Consider the following 25,089-nt stretch of genomic DNA (forward strand, 5'->3'; position numbering starts at 1 on the left):
AGCTTTGAGATTCATATATCTTGACTATTTTCACCATTTAAACCTTGCAGACATATATCCGCAGTATGGACAAAGATTTTGTGGCTGCAACGATACAGGCTATTGGTCGGTGTGCCACTAATATTGGTAAAGTTCGAGACACCTGCCTCAATGGACTTGTTCAACTACTCTCAAACCGGGATGGTAAGATATAAGGGAAATTAGGTATGCTAATGACCTAAAAGAAATATGTTTTGTCCCAAATGATAAAATAGTTATTGTTCAACAAAAGGGTCTTAACTTAGGTGCCAGTAGATTTAAGGTGTAGAAACTCAAAGCAGCCAATCAAAGTTCATCTTGTAGTAATGTGACTATAGCAGTGTGAAGTCTGATCAGTTGCTATAAGTTCAGGTAGGAGCTGGAAGTAGGTAGTACAGCATGCAGCAAGGGAGCAGGCATCTGACACTTTGAGAAGTGGCAGATTCTGTAGGATCTTCTCTGATGTGAAATATCTGGGCTCCATGAATTTTAATTCAGTTCGCCTGCTGTAGGATATGGCTGGCCCTAATATTTCACTATTGTAGAACATTTGTAGGAAAAGCCATTGAGTAGCACAAATCTATTGCGTATGGTATAAGGAAATTCGGCCTACATTTGTGTTTGTGAACAACCTTTGCCAAGCCTTGAATAATAATTATGATCAAATAATGTGCCCACTTGCACAATATAGGCTGAAACTTCCCTGGCTAATCAGCACACATTAGTTTACAAAGCTTAAAGCAGACCTTCAGTCATTTTTTTAATCTTTCCATGTATTAAATCTTCTGCCCTTGCTGTTTTAACTTTAGATAGTAAAAAAAAAAAATTTCTGCCAGTAAATACCTTATACAGCCCACTTTCTCTTTCTTGTCTGGTCATTAGCCCCTAGGCCAGGGGTGGGCAAACATTTTGACTCGAGGGCCGCAATGGTTTCATATATTGGACCCGGGGCCCGGAACAAGAGTAGATGGCAAAAAACACTGTAAAAAATTGCGTGACTTTGAGGTCACAAAAGTGTGAAAGGGGCCTTCAGTAATTAAGGTATAGTGTGCCCCCTTTCAATGCAGAGTGACCAGCGTGCCCCCTTTCAATGCAGAGAGACCAGCGTGCCCCCTTTCAATGCAGTGACCAGCGTGCCCCCTTCAATGCAGAGACCAGCGTGCCCCCTTCAATGCAGAGACCATCGTGCTTGCCCCCTTCAATGCAGAGGACAGCGTGCATGCCCCCTTCAATGCAGAGACCAGCGTGCGTGCCCCCTTCAATGCAGAGACCAGCGTGCGTGATCCCCTTCAATGCAGAGACCAGCGTGCGTGCCCCCCTTCAATGCAGAGACCAGCGTGCGTGCCCCCTTCAATGCAGAGACCAGCGTGCGTGCCCCCTTCAATGCAGAGACCGGTGTGCGTGCCCCCTTCAATGCAGAGACCAGTGTGCATGCCCCCTTCAATGCAGAGACCAGCGTGCGTGCCCCCTTCAATACAGAGACCATTGTGCGTGCCCCCTTTCAATGCAGAGACCAGCGTGCGTGCCCCCTTCAATGCAAAGACCATCGTGCGTGCCCCCTTCAATGCAGAGACCATCGTGCGTGCCCCCTTTTAATGCAGAGACCATTGTGCGTGCCCCCTTTCAATGCAGAGACCAGCGTGCCCCCTTCAATGCAGAGACCATCGTGCGTGCCCCCTTTCAATGCAGAGACCATCGTGCTTGCCCCCTTTCAATGCAGAGACCAGCGTGCCCCCTTCAATGCAGAGACCATCGTGCGTGCCCCCTTTCAATGCAGAGACCATTGTGCGTGCCCCCTTTCAATGCAGAGACCAGCGTGCGTGCCCCCTTCAATGCAGAGACCATCTTGCGTGCCCCCTTTCAATGCAGAGACCATCGTGCCCCCTTTCAATGCACAGTGACCAGTGTGCCCCCTTCAATGCAGTGACCAGCGTACCCCCTTTCAATGCAGTGACCAGCGTGCCCCCTTCAATGCAGAGACCAGCGTGCCCCCTTCAATGCAGAGACCATTGTGCGTGCCCCCTTTCAATGCAGAGACCATCGTGCGTGCCCCTTTCAATGCAGAGACCAGCGTGCGTGCCCCCTTCAATGCAGAGACCTGCGTGCGTGCCCCCTTCAATGCAGAGAACAGCGTGCATGCTCACTTCAATGCAGAGACCATCATACGTGCCCCCTTCAATGCAGAGACCAGCGTGCATGCCCCCTTCAATGCAGAGACCAGCGTGCGATCCCCCTTCAATGCAGAGACCAGCGTGCGTGCCCCCCTTCAATGCAGAGACCAGCGTGCGTGCCCCCTTCAATACAGACTTTAGCAGATCAACCATCTGGTGTAGTTTTACATTTTTTTGCTGTATGGTATCTTTTTATTTCCATTGCAGAGCTTGTGGTGGCTGAATCAGTCGTGGTTATCAAGAAGCTGCTACAAATGCAACCAGCACAGCATAGTGAGATTATCAAACACATGGCTAAGCTTACAGATAATATTCAGGTATGTAAGATTCACACACCAGACATGGAAATAATCTTATTATTTCTTACAATTCTGTCAGGAAATTGTATACAGTCCACACTCAGTGCAGTTCTGTTACTGTGGTCCCTGTTTTTTTTTTTTTAAGAAAACATTCAGAATTGTAAAAATACATATGCAGAGACATTGCTTCTTAGTAATTTTAAGTAATGTATAGTATATAATTTTAATGATCTTTAAACAGTGAATGGGCTATATTAAAGGAAAATCTGCCATGAGGAGACATACTGTATCTCTTACCTACCCCCCTCATCTATTGTACACACAAATTTAAAATTTGTCATCCAGGGTACATGAACTCTGGTCTCCTCTTGAGCTGAGCTGTCTCCAAACACCCACACTTTGACCTTCAACTACCCCTCAAACCCTACTCTTTGTCCTCCAACAATGAAAATGTCTCCTCCAAAAGCGCTCTAACACCCACACTCTTCCTCCTTGTCCCCTAACAACTATTCTACTTCCATACTCTGTCCTCCAACAACTCTCCAACCCCCACATTCTGTCCACTAACAGCTCTCCTACTTCAACTTTCTATCCACCAACAACTTTCCTCCAACAACTCTCCAACCCCCAAATCTGTCCACTAACAGCCCTCCTACTTCCGCTTTGTGTCCACCAACAACTTTCCTCCAACAACTCCCCAACCCCCACATTCTGTCCACTAACAGCCCTCCTACTTCCGCTTTGTGTCCACCAACAACTTTCCTCCAACTCCCCAACCCCCACATTCTGTCCACTAACAGCCCTCCTACTTCCGCTTTGTGTCCATCAACAACTTTCCTCCAACAAATCCCCAACCCCCACATTCTGTCCACTAACAGCCCTCCTACTTCCGCTTTGTATCCACCAACAACTTTCCTCCAACAACTCCCCAACCCCCACATTCTGTCCACTAACAGCCCTCCTACTTCCGCTTTGTGTCCACCAACAACTTTTCTCCAACAACTCTCCAACCCCCACATTCTGTCCACTAACAGCCCTCCTACTTCCGCTTTGTGTCCATCAACAACTTTCCTCCAACAACTCCCCAACCCCCACATTCTGTCCACTAACAGCCCTCCTACTTCTGCTTTGTATCCACCAACAACTTTCCTCCAACAACTCTCCAACCCCCACATTCTGTCCACTAACAGCCCTCCTACTTCCGCTTTGTATCCACCAACAACTTTCCTCCAACAACTCTCCAACCCCCACATTCTGTTTACTAACAGCCCTCCTACTTCCGCTTTGTGTCCATCAACAACTTTCCTTCAACAACTCTCCAACCCCCACATTCTGTCCACTAACAGCCCTCCTACTTCCGCTTTGTGTCCACCAACAACTCTCCAACCCCCACATTCTGTCCACTAACAGCCCTCCTACTTCCACTTTGTGTCCACCAACAACTTTCCTCCAACAACTCTCCAACCCCCACATTCTGTCCGCTAACAGCCCTCCTACTTCCGCTTTGTATCCATCAACAACTTTCCTCCAACAAATCCCAAACCCCCACATTCTATCCACTAACAGCCCTCCTACTTCCGCTTTGTATCCACCAACAACTTTCCTCCAACAACTCTCCAACCCCCACATTCTGTCCACTAACAGCCCTCCTACTTCCGCTTTGTATCCACCAACAACTTTCCTCCAACAACTCCCCAACCCCCACATTCTGTCCACTAACAGCCCTCCTACTTCCGCTTTGTGTCCACCAACAACTTTTCTCCAACAACTCTCCAACCCCCACATTCTGTCCACTAACAGCCCTCCTACTTCCGCTTTGTGTCCATCAACAACTTTCCTCCAACAACTCCCCAACCCCCACATTCTGTCCACTAACAGCCCTCCTACTTCTGCTTTGTATCCACCAACAACTTTCCTCCAACAACTCTCCAACCCCCACATTCTGTCCACTAACAGCCCTCCTACTTCCGCTTTGTATCCACCAACAACTTTCCTCCAACAACTCTCCAACCCCCACATTCTGTTTACTAACAGCCCTCCTACTTCCGCTTTGTGTCCATCAACAACTTTCCTTCAACAACTCTCCAACCCCCACATTCTGTCCACTAACAGCCCTCCTACTTCCGCTTTGTGTCCACCAACAACTCTCCAACCCCCACATTCTGTCCACTAACAGCCCTCCTACTTCCACTTTGTGTCCACCAACAACTTTCCTCCAACAACTCTCCAACCCCCACATTCTGTCCGCTAACAGCCCTCCTACTTCCGCTTTGTATCCATCAACAACTTTCCTCCAACAAATCCCAAACCCCCACATTCTATCCACTAACAGCCCTCCTACTTCCGCTTTGTATCCACCAACAACTTTCCTCCAACAACTCTCCAACCCCCACATTCTGTCCACTAACAGCCCTCCTACTTCCGCTTTGTGTCCATCAACAACTTTCCTACCTCACCACTTTGTCCCCTTACTCTTTTACTTCCCCAAATTTTCCTTCTACAACTCTACAGCCCTCACACTCTGTCTTCCAACAGCTATCCAGCCCCTACACTGTGTCCTAAAAGCCCTCCTACTTCACCACTCTGTTCTTCAAACATGTTCACATTTTGTCCTCCAACAACTCACCTACCTTACCACTCTGTCCTCCTGCAATTTTCCAACCCCCACATTCTGTCCTGTAACAGCCCTCCAAATTTCATACTCTGTCAATCAACAACTCTCCCATATCATCAAAACTCTTCTACGCCCACAAATTGCCCTCCTAGTGTCATTTAACAACTCTCCAACCCCCACACCCTGTTTTCCAAGAGCCCCCTACTTCCACAACGTGTCCTCCCACAAATTTTCCTCCTACAACTCTCCAACCCTCACCTTGTCCTCCAATACCTCTCCAGCCCTTACACCGTATCATTCAACAACTCTCCAACCCCAATACCCTGTGTTCCAAAAGTCCCTTTACTTCCACAATCTGTCCTCCAACAACTCTTCAACCCCCACAAATGTTCCTCCTACAATTCTCCAGTCCTCACACTGTCCAGTGTCCACCAACAGCTCTCCAACCCCTACACTGTGTCATTCAACAACTCTCCAACCTCCACACTCTTTCTTCCAAAAGCCCCCCTACTTCCTCAATCTGTCCTCCAACAACTCTCCTACTGCTACAATTTGTCTTCTAAAGGCCCGTACACACGTACCGATCGTCGGCATACAAACGTCGGTGGACGAAGGATCTGCCGATTGTACGCGTGTTAGTATGGTGCCTCCGACAGATGTCTGCGCACAATCCGCGGACAAAAGTCTTTCGTGCAAACATGAAAATATTTGTATGCCGACACCAGAACGGACGATTGTTCGCCTGTCAGTACACAATTCGGCCGACAGACCGCAGATTTGCAAGACTGGGCATGCTCAGAAAATAGAAAACACAGGGAAAGTTAACCATTACATGACATCACTTCTGCAGTCGGCGGACAAAATTCTTGTGCTGTCCTTGTGCTGTCTTTGCACTTTTCAGCAGACACCGACATCCCGGGGAGAAAAGAGGAACATTTGTAAGCCGACCATCGGTACGTGTGTACGGGGCTTTACAAGTCACCTACCTCACCACTTTGTTCTCCAACAACTCTCCAACCCCTTGCAGTCTGTCCTCCAACAGATCCTTACCCCTACACCATGGGGTTGGTTTACTAAAACTGGAGAGTGCTGTGCATGGTAGCCAATCAGCTACTAACTCCAGCTTGTTCAATTAAGCTTTGACAAAAAAAACTTGAAGCTGATTGGTTTCTGTGCAGAGCTGCAGCAGATTTTGCAGTCTCTAGTTTTAGAAAAAATTAACCCCTATGTTCTTTAACCACTTGCCGACCACCCTATAGCACATTTACTGTTAAAGGGTGGCTGCGCTGCGCATGATCATGTATTTATACGTGATCCTGAACTTGCGGGTATCAGGCGAAAATGCTCCCAGCCAGCAGCTTGCTTCCACTGTGAATCTACACATCGGGAGCCGATGTCCGACGGCACCTGCTGATCGTTCTGTACACAGGCAGAACAGCAGTCTGCCTATGTAAACAAGGCAGAGTGCTGTTCTCTCAGTACAGAAGGCATGGATCCTGTGTTCCTGTAAAGTAGGAACACCGATTCATGCCTTCCACTAGTAAAAGCACCTCTCCCATTACACTGAATCACCAGCTAGGCACACATTTAACCCTTTGATCGCCCCTGATGTTAACCCCTTCCCGGTCAGTGTCATTAGCTCAGTGATAGTGCATATTTTTAGCACTGATCACTGTAATAGTGTCACTGGTTCCCAAAAAAGTGTCAAGTGTCCAATTTTTCAATATCGCAGTCCCGCTATAAGTCTCTGATCACCGCCATTACTTGTAAAAAGAAATAAAGAAATAAATACAAATTCCATTAATATATCCCATAATATGTAGCAGAAGACATATTGGCCTAAATTGCTGAAGAAATTAAATTTTTTACATTTTTTTTAAATATGTTTATAGCAGAATGTAAAAAATATTGTTTTTTTTTTTTTTGTTTATAGCGCAAACAATAAAAACCACAGATCAAATACCACCAAAAGAAAGCTCTAATTATGGGGAAAAAAAGGACATAAATTGTATTTGGGTACAGTGTCGCACGATTGCACAATTGCAAGTTAAAGTAACGCAGTGGCGTATGGCAAAAAAATGGCCTGGTCAGGAAGGGGGGGGGGGGTAAATCTTCCGGAGGTCAAGTGGTTGACAACATACCAGGACTCATACTCTCTCCTCTAACAACTCTTCTATTGCCACACACTTTGCCTTTCAACAACTTTTCTACTTCCACTTTTCTTATGCACACTTAAAAAAAAATATGTGTAAATAGCTGTAAATGCTAACTGAATGAAATTGAGTTTGTTAGATCGCTGTGTATCATAAATGCATGCCTTTTTTTTTTTGTTTATATTAAAATATGTATTTTCAATATTTTCACCCATAGTTATATTTCAGTGCGGCTCTCCTGCAGCCTCTTTGCCGTAACTTTCTGTTTACATACATGCAGTCCAACAATGGTTGCATAGCATTTCTCATTGTGTGTTTACTGATGGTGACAACAGTGGGCATGCCTGCATAATGCCACTTGTAGTCTGCGCCAGAAGCCCAAGTGACCAGGGGGACAAAGCAGGAACACAGCTGGAAAACAGTAGCCAAGTGTTGTCGCTCTATAACAAGGACCTTCAAATCTTGTCATGTGGTGACAACACCTATAACAAGTCAAGTGTTTGCTGTTTTGGGGTACTTACTCTTTGATGGTAAGTTTTTATAGCCACCTTCCCTGTAGTTACTTGTACACGTCTTTAAAAGGTTGTAAACTCTTACATATACCCAGTGAAGTGACTGGCCTCAGGTGATACATAGAAATGAAACAAATCCTTCTACATAAGTTGTACCTGTTTATCTACAGCCACGTTTCCCCTACATCCATTAAGTGCAGAATTTACACAGGATCTCTAAGCTCTGAAATGCATGGGGCGGAGAGTTGAAGTTACGTCAGTGAGGAGAGCTCTGAGAGCTGATTGGAGGGAGGAGATACCCCCCCCCCCCTTCACACAGCACCCAGGAACAGAGCTGAGGCTGTCCCTCCCCTGTCACCATTTTTCTTATGGTGTCAGAAAAACTCGTCAGAAGTCATTTATGCTGATAGCAGAGGAACCAGGCGGCAGACAGAACTTACCCTTAGTCCTCTGGATTGAGACAAGTACACATTGTGTCTGAGGTTTACCACTTTAATTAATGCCCTCTGATCGCTTGTTATCCACTCTGATTGTGTTTGTTTTTAGGTACCTATGGCACGTGCCAGTATCCTGTGGCTCATTGGGGAGTACTGTGAACATGTCCCTAAAATCGCTCCTGATGTGCTAAGGAAAATGGCCAAAACTTTCACTAATGAGGAAGATATTGTGAAACTCCAGATCATCAACTTGGCCGCAAAGCTGTATCTGACAAACTCAAAGCAGGTACATTGTTAATGATTATAATCAATAATTTTAAAGTTCAAAGGGAATTTAAAAAGTTTTTTCCTTATTTTACATAGCATTAGCATAATTGTGGTGCAATTTATAAAACAATAGTATTTTTTCTAATTAATTTCTGTATGTGCTCCATCTAGTGGCAAAAATGCTGTATAGTTTTCTGAAATAACGGAATGAATAAATATACTGCATTGTGGCCACTAGATGGAGCTGATGATACAGGAATTATTTCTTTATAAAACATATGGGAAAATTGTGTTCAGCTTGTCCGAATGACATTTGGCCAATCAATTTTTTTTCAAATGGACCCCAAGGTGTGTTTTTTTATAAGTCCTTTTTATCATACCAATATAGTTTACCCATTTTTGACCACAATACAACTTTGTAAGTCCAAATGTAAAATGCCCTTTGCTGTATGAGAATTATTAACCTTGCAGAAGAGAACTGGGAATGTGTAATTATGTGTGTTCCTAGTTCCCAGACCCCTTGTCAATCAGAAAAAAATAATCATACAGCTATAGTCTAGTTAATTGACACAAAAACAACACTGTTAAGCTGTGTCCAGGCATCTAAGCTTCAAAAACTCTGGTCATAAAAAGGTTAAGGGTTACCGCACTAGAGCAATGGTAAAACAAAAGATCAGAAAGGATGGATATCTATATAGATGCCATTAAGGTTCATGGAGAGAGGTTGCAACAGTGCATAAAGTTAAATTGCTAAGATAAAAGGCAGTACTTTCAGCAGCTATGTGATCATTAATACTCTTTAGTAGATAACATTTTATAACGTAGATGAAAAAGTCTTTTGATAATACAGAGTCTGTTTTTTAACAGTAAGACCAGACATGGTGAATGGTTCATGTTACCTGATGTACAGTCTACCATATATTCTGAAAGAAGAATTCCAGTTCAACCCCATTGAAATATTTTGCAGACAAAAGTGCTCCCCCTCTTACAGCTTGTCTCCCTCCCTGACTCCAATCCAATCACAGTCCCCCCCCCCCCCCCCCCCCAGATTTTATTCCACCTCTTACCCATTTGTCCTAGTAAGAACTATTCTGTGTATCTCTGTAAGGCCGTTTTGTGCTAATAGTAGAAGAAATCTGGTGCCAAGCTCAGGGTGAATGGCACTGACCCTGGGGTGGAGTTGGGTGGAAAGATGCAAGAGACGCTGCAAAAGGGGGGGCTAGGAAGATGGCCCCCTGTACAAACATATTGTGGTCCCTTCCTTCATTTCTGTGACATTACCCTCTTCCTTTTATTCAATTTCCTCAAGCTGCTCCCTTATCAGCAGTTGTGTGTATATTGGAATTAGGAACTGGAAATAACATTGGAAAAACATAGCCCTGGTGGGACTTTAAATGAGGTGGATGCAATAGTCACTAATGATGGATAGTCAGTTTAATAAATATAAAAATACAATAAATGTAAACATATGCCAACAGACAACAAAGCTAGACATAATGAGCATGACAGGGTTACAGCAGCAATATGCATATAAAACAGTTGACTTGTAATTGGACTTATATAAAGTAAAAACATACAATGAGAATAAGGATATTGGTACATAGGCCAATAGGCATCAATGCAAGACATGTATAGCAATAATGCATATAGGTGGAGTATCGTGTATTAAAACTCAACAGAATATCTTTTATTAGGACTCGACGCGTTTTGTGGGTCTGTTAGCCCACTCATCAGGAGTATATATAAGTAATATATATATATATATATATATATATATATATATATATATATATATATATATATATATAAGTAAGCCTGTCAAAGATAAATAAATATAAATAATGTCAGATCTAATACACATTGTAAAATAGCCAGCAAGTATGGATTTTCAACAAGGAACTGGAAATAAAAGTCTGCTCTGTGGGCAGTCAGTTTGCAGATATCAGTGATTGGTGTCACTTTCATTTCTTCTGAGTAAGAAGTGTTCTGTGTTACCCCACAGTGACCAATCAGTTTTACATCTGCTCTGTCCTTACAGATAGATAAAGGACATTAGACTCTCTATGTTGGCTATGTGGCACATAAAAAATGTAATATATTGTTTTCTTAATGAGCTATTATTCTGAGTTATGTGGTTAATATCTGTTTATGGCTAGTGAGTTAAGCTGGCCATACATTTTTTTTTTTTAACCTTCTGTTTTTGGGACATTCATTCTGTTCTCATCAGTTCCATTTAGTTTTTCGTTTTCCTTTCATCACAAGCACCCATACAACCTACTTTAGCATAAGGGCTCTTTCACACAGGCATTAAAAATAGGTGGTTAGGTCGTAGGGAGCGGAGGGAGGTGTTCACACTGCAGCGTTAGCATAGCATTGCATTGCGGTAAGACAAAAATAATGCTGTCGCATGATGCCTACAGTGCATTTAGGCTCAGTTCACATATATGCAAATTGGATGCCTTTTGAACCGTATCTGATACACATAACATGTGAACCAAACCGGCTTTCTATGGAGCCAGTTCACATATCTGCGATGCAGCCACAGTGCAAATTCAGTGCAAGTTTAAAAAGAGTCCTGTGCATTTTCAGAAACTCAGGCTCATTGCCTTCTATCTATGGGAACACTTCTGAATAGCATTAGTTTTGAACACAAATTGAGAAAAAAAAAAAAACAGCATGGGCCCCCCTCCCCCCCCCCCCCCAATCCATACCACAGGCCATTCGAGTCCAGTATGGATTTTTAAGGAAACCCGATGCCAAAATGAAAACAAAAAAAAAATTGTCCTACCCCCCCCCCCCCCAAATGCATGCCAGAGCCTTTTCCGAGCATGCAGCCTTTTCCGAGCATGCATGGGAGCGAGCCATACAGGGCCACATACCCTCAACATGGGGGGGGGGGGGTGCTTTGTTGATAAAGACAGGGGCCTCTTTCCCACAATCCTGGCTGGTAATTGTGGGGGTCTGCAGGCAGAGGGTTCACCAAAAAAGTGTAAAAAATAAAACAGAGACATTTTTTGAAAATTCCTTTATTAAAAAACAAAACAAAAACAATGTCCCCCAGTGTAGATCCAGCGTCAATTGCGATGAATGCCGCCATGACCCGGAAAAAAAAAAAAGAGCTCTGTACCCGTCGCTGGCCCCCACCATCAGACAGCTCCATGATCTGTAGCTCCGCCGTCTGACAGTTCTTAAAGTACTAAGGGGTGGTGACCTCTGATTCATCGGTTGTCAAGGACGCAGCAGGTGGCTTCCCGCAATGCTCCTTAATAACCAGCTATTGTTAAAGACGCCGGTGGCCCCTAGCTCCTGAGATTTGCATCTGAACTGTATCTAAATTGCAGCTGAACTGCTGAACAACTACATTGGAAATTCGCAGTGAAAACTGGCCCGAAATTCGCACCGCACATGTGTGAACTTAGTGGTTGCAAAGCGTTTAAGGTGATCATTTCCCATTTTAGCCTTGTACAAAATGAAAAAAAAAAACACGTCTCACAGGGCGTTTGAGGAGTGTTTCTTGACACAACATGAATGTCTGTACAACACGTCCAAAACGCTCATTAATGCTATAGGTGCGTTAATACGCTTTATGGCTGATTTAGAATTTAATGCCTGTTTGAAAGAGTTTTAAGAGCATCTACCTCCACTACTCTAGCTGACAAGCCTCTGAAAACCCACCAATCCAGTTGGTAAACTTCAAAATCCCTCTAAAAAGTGATATGTGATATTTTAATTTTTTTCTCTTTTATTGATAATTTCCCTTTTTCTTTCCTTTTTATCATAACTGTAATGCAATTTCCCCTCTGTGTCTAGACAAAGCTCCTCACTCAGTATGTTCTGAACCTTGCCAAGTATGACCAAAATTATGACATCAGAGATCGAACAAGATTCATTCGCCAGCTGATTGTCCCTATAGACAAAGGTGGCGCGCTGAGTAAACATGCTAAAAAACTGTTCCTGGCTCAAAAGCCTGCACCTATACTAGAGTCTCCGTTTAAAGGTAATTCTGGCATTTATTTTCCAAACTACCATGAAAGCCACTTTACACTCCCAATTCAAGGCAATGCAATAGGTAAGAAGGAAGCTGAACTCCAGAAATATAGAAAAGATACAAATTATGCAGCTTTGTATTCATTAATACGGCATTAAATATATTTTTAAATGCAGATGGTGTAAGTACCTGAATTTGCTTTGGTATCAGCCTCTTGCAATCCAAGGTACAGCTGAGCTCAGACTGTAAGACAGAGAAACAGCACAAGTAGTCAATCATCTGCTGTGGTGCTCATGGAATATTCTGATAAAAGTAGAGAGCAGAATGACAGAGAGGTAAGCTCATCAGTCTGCTGCTACTCCTTTCACTGTCCAGTCATAGGCTTTATTCATTACTGCAGCAAATAAAAATCAGGTTCCTGGTCTGCAAGGCATGCCTGTGCTATGTGTAAGAGCTGTATAAAACCCAGAATTGAGTGTACAGAAATACAGACAATTTGGTAAGTAAAATACTTTCCACACATGTACTTCAAAAATCTTACCCTCTTTTGTGGCTTGGAGCTTACGCAGGGCTTTCTCCCTTTGCTTTTGGCACCCAAAGGTAAACAAAACAAGGGTCTGTAGGTGCAACCGGGAAGGATTGCAGCTATAAAAGCTTCAACTCTTCTGGGAAGGCTGTCCACAAGGTTTAGGAGTCTATGGGAATGTTTGACCATTCTTCCAGAAGCGCATTTGTGAGGTCAGGCAATGATGTTGGACGAGAGGCTTGGCTCGCAGTCTCTGCTCTAATTCATTTCAAAGGTGTTCTATCGGGTTGAGGTCAGAACTCTGTGCAGGCCAGTCAAGGTCCTCCACCCCAAACTCACTCATCCATGTCTTTATGGACCTTGCTTTGTGCACGGGTGCGAAGTCATGTTGAAACAGGAAGGGGCCATCCCCAAACTGTTCCCGAAAAGTTGGGTGCATGAAATTGTCCAAAACGTCTTGTTATGCTGACGCCTTAAGAGTTCCTTTTACTGGAACTAAGGGGCCAAGCCCAACCCCTGAAAAACAACCCCACACCATGACCCCCCCCTCCACTAAATGATTTGGACCAGTGCACAAAGCAAGGTGGAGGAACTTGACTGGCTTGCACAGAGTCCTGGTCCTAACCTGATAGAACACTCTTGGCATAAATTAGAGCAGAGACTGCAAGCCAGGCCTCTTGTCCAACATCAGTGCCTGACCTCACAAATGCGCTTCTGGAAGAATGGTCAAACATTCCCATAGACACACTCCTAAACCTTGTGGACAGCCTTCCCAGAAGAGTTGAAGCTGTTATAGCTGCAAAGGGTGGGCCAACTCAATATTGAACCCTACAGACTAAAGCTGGATACACACTATCCAACTTTTGTGGTTAGATTTCCTTCAAATTTACCTTTTCTATGTAGTACAAGGGCTAGCCTGATTGCATACACATTGAAAGTGTTTAGGTTTGACCTCATATTATATGGTTTTGGTAAGTCTGAAGGAAAAAGTCTTCAGAAAATCTAATAGTGTGTATGGCCCATCAGACTGGGATGCCATTAAAGTTCATGTGCGTGTAAAGGCAGGCACCACAATACTTTTGGTAATGTAGTTCATGTGAACACAACCTAAAGCTGAAGTTTCTGTACAGCTTTAGTCACATTACTTAGCAGTAATGAAATATGTCCCACAACATGCAGGATCCTGTTGAAATCTTCGCTGCAGGGATGCCCTGACCTCTTCCTGTTTCTGAACTTACAACACTGTGGGGGTTAATAGCTTGTTAGTGTGAAGTTACACTGGGGACCCACCACTCCTCCTTCTTCCTCCATTAAAGGCTAGGCTCACCTTTACAAAAAAATAAATAAATAAAGGCACATTTTTTGCATGTAAAAAAATAGGCATTTAATATTTTTTTTGTAATGGACCTGTAAAGCATTGCACCCATGATCAGCAGATCGTGGGTTTAATGCCATGGTCCTGCAGAATGTCTGTGTATCTCCCTGGCCATACCTCCGATACAAGCCAGGCAGTTACACTGTGACAGGAAGCATTAATGAACTACCACAACTCTTAACAGCGCCGTGGTAGTTCATTGAGAACTGCCAGCTGATAGCTGCAAAGGTTGCTGGATCTTGTAGTTTTCCCATTCACGGACCACAGATCCCCTGCTAAAAGTCAGAACGGGGGATCAGGGAGAGTGGGGGCCATGGCATCTGTAACATGTACCCTGAATATAGGTGTAACATGTTACAAAACGTGAACTTATCCTTTAATAAAAGTTCTTTCATTGCTTACACTGCCTGTAACATGGACACTGAATGAGGAGAGTCTGACTGAGGAATTACAGGATTCCCTCCCTCATTCAGAGATGGTGTTACAGGCAGTGAAATAAATAAAACAAACTTTTCACAATGGAGAGGGCAGGCCCCCAGCGCCACTTTTTCACAGATCAGAGCCTGAAACTATTAAAGAGGAGTTCCAGCCACCTGTGAAAAAATAAAAGTCAGCAGCTACAAAAAGTATAGCTGCTGACTTTTAAAAAACAGCCACTTACCTGTCCCAGGGTCCAGTGGTGCACTCAGCCCAGCTGTCTTCACCCCCTGTCCTCCCTTGGCAGCACCGGCATTTTCGTTATGGGCACCCGGCTGTGACAGCTTGCAGCTTCACAGCCGGGTGCCCACTGCACATGCGTGAGCCGCGCTGTGCATCGTGAATGGTGGATGCAATCTTCTGGGACCGGTCAGTGTCTCAGAAGACTGCAGGGGGAGGGAGGGGAACTTCCATTTCCGAGCCCCGGCGCTTGGAACGGAAGTGGGAAGCAGGTACCTGTCAAAATCGGGTACCTGATCCCCTACCCCGCTCCACAAAAGTGCCAATTGTGCAAGCGGAGCGGGTGACGAGTCCTTAAATTGGAACTTCCCCTTTTGGGTGAAGCTCCGCTTTAACACCTGCAGAGGCGTAAGTTCAGAGACCAGAAAGGGACAGGGCGTCCCTGCAATAAAGATTACTCTAGAATCCTCCCTGCACAACTTGGGACATAAATTACTGGTAAGTGATGTGATTAAAGCTGTACAGAAAAAGAAATGTAGCTAAACTTCATGTAGGCAAACCTCTAAATAAATATGAATGCAATCATAAAAGGAAAGCTTGTCAAAGACTGACTGGATAATAAAGAAATGGCAGCTCACTGATGAGGTCATCTCTGTGCTTTCACCTTCAGTAAGCAAGTTCCCCTTATTAGATTTACAGCACTGTTCAGTGTAGTAAAGCCTGGCTACTTGGCTGTTAGTGCCATCTGTGTCCCATTGGGAAGACTTCCCTTCACTTCCTGTCCCATATCAAAAACAGGAAGTGAGAGGAAACGCCCTTTAACATGAAAGAATCCTTGGTTGTCACCAGAAATAATGTGCTTATTATTTATTGACTAATTGAAAGGGTGAATCTCCCTAACAAGGACACAGACAGCAATAAAAACCTGACAGATGTTCTAACCCCTCTCCACTTTATCCAAAACAAAATTAACTTTAGTTATAGTTAATGCTTTCTAGTTTTAACATACTTACATGTACATTACTGATACTTCAGCCTTCAACCTATGCATCATTGTAAGAAAGCTCACACACAGGCTGTACAATTGATGTACATGTTTCTAAACTACATGACTTTGCATGATCTTTTGGGAATTTATTGATTTGTGCATTTTAAAATGAACTTCAGATTAGTACTAGTTGCATTTTTTGCCTGTAGCAGGGTGAACATACGGTATATTTTAGTTGTTTAGAATAAAGACCACAAACACATTCACAGGAGGATAACCCGGTTTTTGTGTTTTTATTATATATATATTTTGCAGAATTATGCAGAAGATTGAGGAACTAAAGAAATACTAACTATACCAGTAACAAGTAGTAGTATACTTAAAGAGGAATTCCAAGCGTGCTTAATTTTTATATAGTTACATTGATCCAGCTTGGGACGTCACTGCCCCACTTCTCCTCCCCATCCAATCAGAGAACGTTTTGCATTCATTCAGAAAACGGTGCCTTTGCTGAGTGGCCGACTTCCTCCATTCAGAATTCATTAAGCCAGCCACTCAGCACGAGACCGGGAAGCAAGTAGAGATCACTAGAATACCTAGACTACTTCACTGATTTCCAGCTTCCAAGGGCATCTGTCAGGTATGGTAGATATATAGTTGCATTGGTCCAAGCTGGACCAATGTAACTATGTATACAATATCTATACTTGGAATTCATATTTAAATAGGACTGAATTTTGAAAACTGTGCCCAAAAAGACAGGCAGAGGCCAAAGGACTAGTTACCAGTATTGCCTATGGTCACCCTGCGGCTGATCTTTCCCTGTTACCATGGAGGTGGCCATCTTGGTTTCTGCATGTCATAGCTACAAGAAGACCAACAGTAAGTAGCACAGTAGTGGCATCATCAAATCTAACTCCAAATCTCTTGAGACTTGCAGTCAGGGCCAGCAGAGCGTTAGATCTCACACTATAGATATACAGCTATGAGGCTAAAGGCAAAGGAGTGTCTATGCTTATCAAATACCAGGAAATGCACTTCTTTTTTCGGGAGGAATTCTAGACAGAAGGTACATTTTCAGTGGGTTTTTTTTAGGCTTAATTGCCAATTCAAAAACTTTTTTTTTAATATAGCAAATCTTAACTTTTTTGGTTCAGTTCCTCTTTAAAGAGGAAGTAAACCCTCCTCTGCAACTTTTACCTATAGGTAAGCCTATGATAAGGCTTACCTATAGGTACTGTAAATATCTCCTAAACATGTACCGTTTAGGAGATATTTACATTGCATGAAGCCGATGACGTCATCGGGACATGCGCTCTAAAGGAACGGCCACCCGTGCCGTTCCTTCAGAGCCCTATGCCGTGAACGGCGGCTCCCGCGCGCATGCTTGGGAGTGACGTTATCGCGGGTCCAGCCAATCAGATGGCTGGATGCCGCAATCCCGGAAGACGGGCGACTGAACATGTCGCCCGTCATACAGGTAAGCGGGCGGCACGGTGGGGGCTCGTTCTAAGGTAAGTATTTCATAATGAGCTAGTGTGCGATGCATACTAGCTCATTATGTGTTTCTCTTTCAGGTTGGGGAAAAAAAATAATAATTTTTATGAGTTTACAACCTCTTTAAGTGTTAGTGCTTGTATATGTTGTCTAGAGAATAGACTAATTACTCAGAATGAATTGGGTTACACTTCAAAAATGTCCCTTTAATATACCAAATCTTCATTGTTTGAGTTCCTCTTTAGGTATTAATGGAAGGTATATACTGTCTAGAATAGACTTATTACTCAGAATGAATTAGATTACATCATAAGAAAAATTCAGTAAGGATTGTATTTATAAAAAATAAACGTATCCACTTCTTTGTTGCCCACACAGATCGGGATCACTTTCAGTTGGGCTCTCTCTCTCACCTTCTTAATGCCAAAGCTATTGGCTATCAGGAACTTCCAGACTGGCCGGAGGAGGCTCCCGATCCATCTGTGCGCAACGTGGAGGTGAAGGAAGCTGTGCGTGCTATAACATGAGTATATAGGGATATGGGATTGCCCACCGCTGTGCCCAGCTAAACTCCCCTTGCTCTGCAAGACTACATGTCTTCCTTGTCTACGCTCTCCTTTGTTCCTATTACCATTAGGCGCTTACCTTTACCCTTCCCAACCTAAGCTAATACACAATGGCTTTATTTTCTACTGCTATCATACCTCCTGTTCTAATTACGCTCAGCTTTTCCATCTCTGCAGTATATAGGGAAGAAATAAGTGCTAGTGAATCATAAAAACATGCCACAGACCAACATTCTCCCCTTGTCCTCAGGAAGAGGAAGACAGTGGACCCATAGACAGTCACATCGGACTCCTGGGGGAATGGAAAGAGGTTACCTCTTGCGTGTGTGAATTTCGAATACGTTTGCAGTTTGCAGTGTTTTCTGTTTGCAGATCACTACCTTTTCTTTTTTTCTGGGTTCACAAGTACTATAACAAATTACCCAAAATGTAACAATTAGGTGCAAAATATCATGTGAACCCAGACTTCTAAGGCATGCAAGTCAGTCTGGCAGTATAAGTGGTGTGTTAATACTGTGAATCACTTACTACAACTTCTCTAGTATCTGCTGACAACCTCTTCACCCAACTAATGGCTCCTAGTAAATGTCTCTCCTGCTACAGTTACAAAATCCCTGAAAGCAGAAAGCTATTTACTTACCTTCTTTACCCTTCTTGCTTCCTCCATGTAAATGCATTGTTTTCAAATCCACTCTAGATTTGCTATAAGTTCTGTTTGCTGACTGGAGCGTAATGCTTTTTACCAGCGCTCTACCCTCTAGCAACTACCTAGGTGCTTGCAGCAACCAGCTCTATACTTTTTTAAATATATAATGCTTTGTAAATATTTTCTTTATTAATGTACGTCCAAAAACAATAACAATTAATTTTTTAGTTAAGTAAATATAAAATATTGGGCATGAACATTTTATATATATATATATATATGTATATATATATTCCAGCCGGCAGGTGGAGCTGTAGGCCCCTTTTTCACATACTAGCCAGGCTATTCATTATAAGTGCCCTACTGAAAAAGGTCTGTTGTTTAAAGAGCGCAGTAGCTCAAGTTCAAACATACACATACACCTGAATAAGGCCATGTTCATATGATCATAATTAAGTGTACATTGGTGCGAAGGGCTGTGAAGACAAACATAATAAAAGCACCACTCTAAGCCGGTCTGCCCAATACACCCCGTCATATATCTTTCATGCCGGCCTAGTCCTCAACCGAGGAAAGCTTTAAGCAGAAATGTGGATAGCTATACACTGTACCTCCAAAAAATTAATTTCACAAATAGATCCAGATAAAAACACCACAGCCAATGATATGCACATGTTGATGCATTTCATGCTCTGAGGTGCTTATTCATAACAGAGCATGAAACGCGTCAACATGTACATCACCGCTGGTTGTGGTGCTGTGGTTTTCTTATCTGGAACTATTGGTTAATAGTTCAGGGCTGGTATGGACTTAAAGGAGATCCTCATGCCAAAATAAAAAAAAATGGCGTGGGGTCTGCCCCAAATCCGTACTTGACTCTTAGGTCTGATATAGATTTTGAGGGGAACCCCACACCAAAATTAAAAAAAACAAATGCCATGCCCCCCCCCTCCCCCCAGGCCATACCAGGCCATGTGCCCTCAACATGGGGGGTGCTTTGGGTAGAGGGCTCCCCCTAGCTGCTTTGCCCCCACCCCAAAGCACCTTGTCCCTATGTTGATGGGTTCAAGGGCCTCTTTCCCACAACCCTGGCCAGTGTTTGAGGGGGTCTGTGGATGAGGGAGGGGGCTTATCACTATCTGCAGAATCTGGAAGCTCCCTTTAACAAGGGGGCCCCAGATCCCAGCCACCCTCATGTGAATGAGTATGGGGTACATTGTACTCCAACTCATTCACCAAAAATAGTGTTAAAAATAATTAAAAACACTGAGACAGTTTTTGACAATTTCTTTATTCAAAAAAAAAACCCAATGTCCCCCGGTGTAGATCCAGCATTAATCACAATGAGTGATGACTCGTTAAAAAAAAACAAAAGCTCTGTAACCTTCACTGGCTCCCGACGACTGACAGCTCCACCGTCTGACAGTTCTTAAAAACTAAGGGGCAGGGCCACCTTTAGGCAGAATACCTTTGGGCTATACACTGTACCTCCAATAATTTATTTCACAAAAAGTTGCAGATAAAAACACCACAGCCAATGATATGCACGTTGATGTGTTCCATGCTCTGAGGTGCTTATTCATAACAGAGCGCGAAACGCGTCAACATGTACATCACCACTGGTTGTGGTGCTGTGGTGTTCTTATCTGGAATTATTGGTTAATAGTTCAGGTCTGGTATGGATTTTAAGGGGATCCTCATGCTAAAATTAAAAAAAAAAATAGTGTGGGGTCCCCCCCAAATCCATACTAGACACTTAGGTCTGATATAGATTTTGAGGGGAACCCCACACCAAAATTGAAAAAACAAATGCCATGGGCCCTCTCCCCAAAATGCACGCCAGACCCTTATCTGAATATGCAGCCTGGCAGGCCAGGAAAAAGGGGGGGCGAGCACTTGCCCCCCCCCCCGAACCATACCAGGCCATGTGCCCTCAACATGGGGGGTTGCTTTGGGGTATGGGGGCTCCCCATAGCTGCTTTGCCCCCCCCCCCAAAGCACCTTGTCCCTATGTTGATGGCTACAAGGGCCTCTTCCCCACAACCCTGGCCGGTGGATGAGGGGGTCTGTGGATGGGGGGGCTTATCAGAATCTGGAAGCTCCCTTTAAAAGGGGGCCCCAGATCTCAGCCACCCTCATGTGAATGAGTATGGGGTTTTTGGCAATTTCGTTATTAAAAAAAAAAACAATGCCCCCCAGTGTAGATCCAGCATTAATCACGATGAGTGATGACTCGCGAAAAAAAAAAAAAACACTGTATCCGTCGCTGGCTCCCGCCGACTGACAGCTCCTCCATCTGACAGTTCTTTAAAGACGAAGGGGCGTGTCCACCCAGTGATGTCACTGGATGGCCCCACCCTCTTATGGCATCATCGGCTGTCGATGATGTCACAAGGGGTGGGGCCACCCAGTGATGTTGCCAGGTGGCCCTACCTCTTAGTTATTTAAAAACTGTCAGACGGCAGAGCTGTCAGTCGGCAGGGGCCAGCAACAGGTACAGAGCTGTTTTTCTCCTAGGTTGCGTCGGCAGTATTCATCGTGATTGACACTGGATCTACACTGGGGTACATTATTTTTGTTTTTTTTTTTCTCAGCACATCACAGCACCACAGCCAATGATATGCACATGTTGACTCTCTAAGGCGCTTATTCATAACAGAGCGGGAAACTGTTGGTTAAATAATGTATTGCAGTTCTTGTTACAGTGTGCAGCTACCTACCTTTCCCTGAAAGGCCTGGTATGGATTGAGGGGGGACCCCACGCTGTTTTTTTCTTAATTTGTGTTCAAAACTGTGTGCAATCCAGAAGCTCTGCCATAGAACGCAATGAGCCTAGAATTCGCATCTGAACTGCGCCTCAGTGCTCAGAAAACGCACAGGACTCTTTTTAAAATTGCTCTGAATTTGCAATGCCGCTCCACCGCAGATATGTGGACCGGCTCCATAGAAAGCCGGTTTGGTCCACATGTCATGCAAATCAGATGCGGTTTAAAACACATCCAATTCACATATATGTGAACTGAGTCTAAAGCTTGTCTAAGAGCTATCCTGTAAATTTGGACATTAAATGTATTTAGATTGGGAAGCATCTGGAGATAAAAAAAACAAGGGTGCCTGATGGTTGGTACTATTACAGGATTTACAAACTGTTATTTTCATTATGGCTTAAAGAAACTTAGGATGGGATCTGCCAGTATTCTCACCATGCAAGTACTGTGAACACAACCCCCATACCAATGGATATTGAATAGTACAGTTAATGCATCTGAAAGTGTCTAGCAATCTAGTTAAGAGTTTCCCCTGAACTGGCCTAGTTGCAACCCAGAAATTCGGTTTGGACACTGAACGGCTGGATCTCCCAGTATGTATGCCGATCACCAGCTATATTTATTGTATTAATCCTATTATTGACTTATTCTCTGTGCTTTGTATCTTGAACTTTTCAGGTGCCTGAATGGACAAAGTGCCCAAACAGAGAAAAGCGCAAGGAGAGGGAGGAAAAACCATTTTATTCAGATTCAGAAGGAGAATCTGGACCAACAGAATCTGCAGATAGTGGTAAGAAACTAGGCAAAAGCATTTATCATGTTACAATTGTGGAACTGAGCGGTTTTTATGTTTGTTAGTTGTTTGTACTTGTGTGTGTAGGGCTATCTGCCCTTCCAGCTCATACGGTTTATTAAAGTCCAACTCCAGGCATTCATGGTTTAATACCTTTAGAGAACTTAATAGGTGTTAGTAGGTGCACCATAATGCATGCAATAGTGTGTGTTGTGCATGCAATGTGTTACTAGAACGCATTGCAGTGCTTGTTTTTTTTTAACTGTACACTTAAAGTAAAAGATCAGTCAAACTATACTATACATATATAACTATACTAAAACCTACTCCCACCCACATTCTAAGCCTTTTCTAACTACCCTATAAAGCAAAGATGTCTATACCTACCTATACTGAGGGTGCTCGGTCACATTGATCTCCCCAGTGGTCAGCTTTAGTAAAGAGGAAAGATCGCCAACAGCAGCTGCAGAGCTTAGGCAGTGACGTCACCCATGAGCTTACTATGGGGCATCTATACTGAAGCCGCCACTGGGGCCACATCGTATGACTGGACCAGAGCGCCCTTTAGAATTGGTAAGTATAGACATCTTTCCTCTACAGCAGGGGTCTCCAAACTTTCTAAAAAAAAGGGCAAGATTACTGTCCATCAGAGTTTAGGGCGGTTGGAATGTGGCCATCAGGAGTACAAAATGTCCCAGCATCAGTGGGAATAAACAATCACCCATCATTGGTGTCAGTGGGAGGAATTAGGCACCATCATTGGTGTCATTGGCCCCCATTGTTAGTGTCATTGAGAGGAACTGTGCCCCATCATTGGTGTCATTGGGAGGAATTATGCCCTTCATTGGTGTCTGTGAATAGAATAGCACCCCAAGGGCCAGATAAAAGCAAGAAAAGGGCCACATCTGGTCCCCGGGCTACAGTTTGGAGATCACTGTTTTACAGGATAGATAGAAAAGGCTTAAAATGGGAGTAAGAGCAGGTTTAAGTATAGTTAGGATTTGACTGAATATCCAATTTACTGTAAGCCCTTTACAGTGAGTTGCAATATGCTGCGTTACAATAAAATGTATGCCTGCATAATTTTTTTGCAAGGCACACCAATGCATTGGTATGAACAGGCCTTTAATGTCTGTTTTCTTCAAACACCTTTAACCTGCCTGGCGGTATGATTCTTTCGGATTTTAGGTGCTGAAAGCGGTACCATTATTTTGCATGTAATTCTTAGTAATGAGTAAGCGACACATCTAGTCGTGAAGCGCGTCTACCGTCTGGTCCTGCACTCACAGTGTGTATGTATTATATTTTGCCATTCGTTTGATGTGGAATAAATACACTCCATTTTTGAACTTTATCGGAAGTGCGGTCATTCCTTCTTACCTCATGCTTTCTTCAAACACCTTTAACCTCCCTGGCGGTATGATTCTTTCGGATTTTAGGTGCTGAAAGCGGTACCATTATTTTGCATGTAATTCTTAAGAATGAGCAGCCAAAACCAACTATCTATATATGATTTTTTTATTGTGCGTTCTTCTTTATAACATCTCGGGTATGATAAAGTTTGAAATACAAAATCATAAATTATAATATAATAAAAAACTATAAAAAAGTTAAAGTATGTATGTATGTATATACCGTATTTATCGGCGTATAACACGCACTTTTTCCTCCTAAAAATGGAGGATAAAACACCAGTGCGTGTTATACGCCGATCTAGTAAAAAAAAAAAACAGTCCGGGCAGCGCTGAGAGGCAGAGGAGGGGGGCGGGCTGGGTTGAGTATAAGGAAGGACGAGCGGTGTCTGTCATAGGAAGTCCCGCCTCCTATGATAGACAGCACAGTGGTCCAATGAAGGGACGCGGGACGTGTGACGTCTATCATAGGTAGACGCCGGGACTTCTAAAGACAGCGGCCGGTGTACAGTTGAGTTTAATCCAACTCTCGTGCACAGTGTTCGCCGCTGTGCACGGGCATCAACTCTCGCGGCCAGGCATTGCATTGCAAGTTCCATTGGAAGTCTCCTAGCCGCTCGTACTCGCGGCGGAAGTGACGTCTGAGGTTGAATTATTCGGCAAGTTGAATAAATCGCCAGTACACCACTCGTCCTCGCTTCCCCTCGGTCTGGCCCGCCCCCCTCCTCTGCTTCCCAGCGCTGCCTGGACTGTTTTTAAAATACTGGTATATCGCTGCAAGTACGATACATGACTAAATTCTTAATAGCTTTTATTTTATAGTCTATGAGTGTGACCTGACCTGTGTATATAGAGCAATTGAAGTCATAAACTGGTGATAAGCACCGTCAGTAAATAGGAGATCTTTCATATGTGGTGGATTGATTTTCCAGAGCCTGCAAAATCTGGTGCAGCTATGTATATAATCTTACTTCAGCTTGTTCCTTTACAGTGATTGTAAAGTCATATATATATATATACCATATAAAATACTGTGCTGATAAAGCTGCATTCAGGGGCACTGGTAAGTCTGCATTTGACTAAAAAAAAAAAGTTCTGAGTTCAAGCTATTTATTTCAAAATTTAAGCTTTTTTCCTAAAACTTCCCTCCTAAATTTGAGGTGCGTGTTATACGCCGGTCCGTGTTATACGCCGATAAATACATATACAGTAAAACCTTGGTTTGAGAGTAACTTGGTTTAAGAGCGCTTTGCAAGACAAGCAACATTTTCAAATAAATTTTGACTTGATATACAAGCGATGTCTTGATATACAAGTAGCCTCAAGTCACAGCGGAGTATAAAAGAGAAGAGAGGCGCCTCTAAGTGTAGCAATATGGTTACATTTAATAAAGGTTCAATAT

At 43.5% G+C, this 25,089-nt stretch overlaps 1 protein-coding gene across 10 annotated transcripts in view; it reads left to right on the top strand.

The window, feature by feature from the left end:
* AP3B2 (adaptor related protein complex 3 subunit beta 2) overlaps window positions 1-25,089 on the top strand; it is a 158,576-nt gene that overhangs the window by 106,645 nt on the left and 26,842 nt on the right. For 2 of the 10 annotated variants that reach the window (XM_082254195.1, XM_082254188.1), the window contains exons 13-19: window positions 51-183; window positions 2,397-2,506; window positions 8,314-8,490; window positions 12,282-12,468; window positions 17,881-18,011; window positions 18,319-18,390; window positions 22,161-22,272. In XM_082254195.1, coding sequence (XP_082110321.1) covers window positions 51-183; window positions 2,397-2,506; window positions 8,314-8,490; window positions 12,282-12,468; window positions 17,881-18,011; window positions 18,319-18,390; window positions 22,161-22,272 — 922 coding nt within the window. The remainder of the gene's footprint in view (window positions 1-50; window positions 184-2,396; window positions 2,507-8,313; window positions 8,491-12,281; window positions 12,469-17,880; window positions 18,012-18,318; window positions 18,391-22,160; window positions 22,273-25,089) is intronic. The other 8 variants (XM_082254189.1, XM_082254190.1, XM_082254196.1 and 5 more) reach the window with 5 other exon arrangements.

Source organism: Pelophylax lessonae, assembly GCF_965119305.1.
Source record: "Pelophylax lessonae genome assembly, chromosome: 4".
In the NCBI taxonomy this organism is placed as follows: domain Eukaryota; kingdom Metazoa; phylum Chordata; class Amphibia; order Anura; family Ranidae; genus Pelophylax; species Pelophylax lessonae.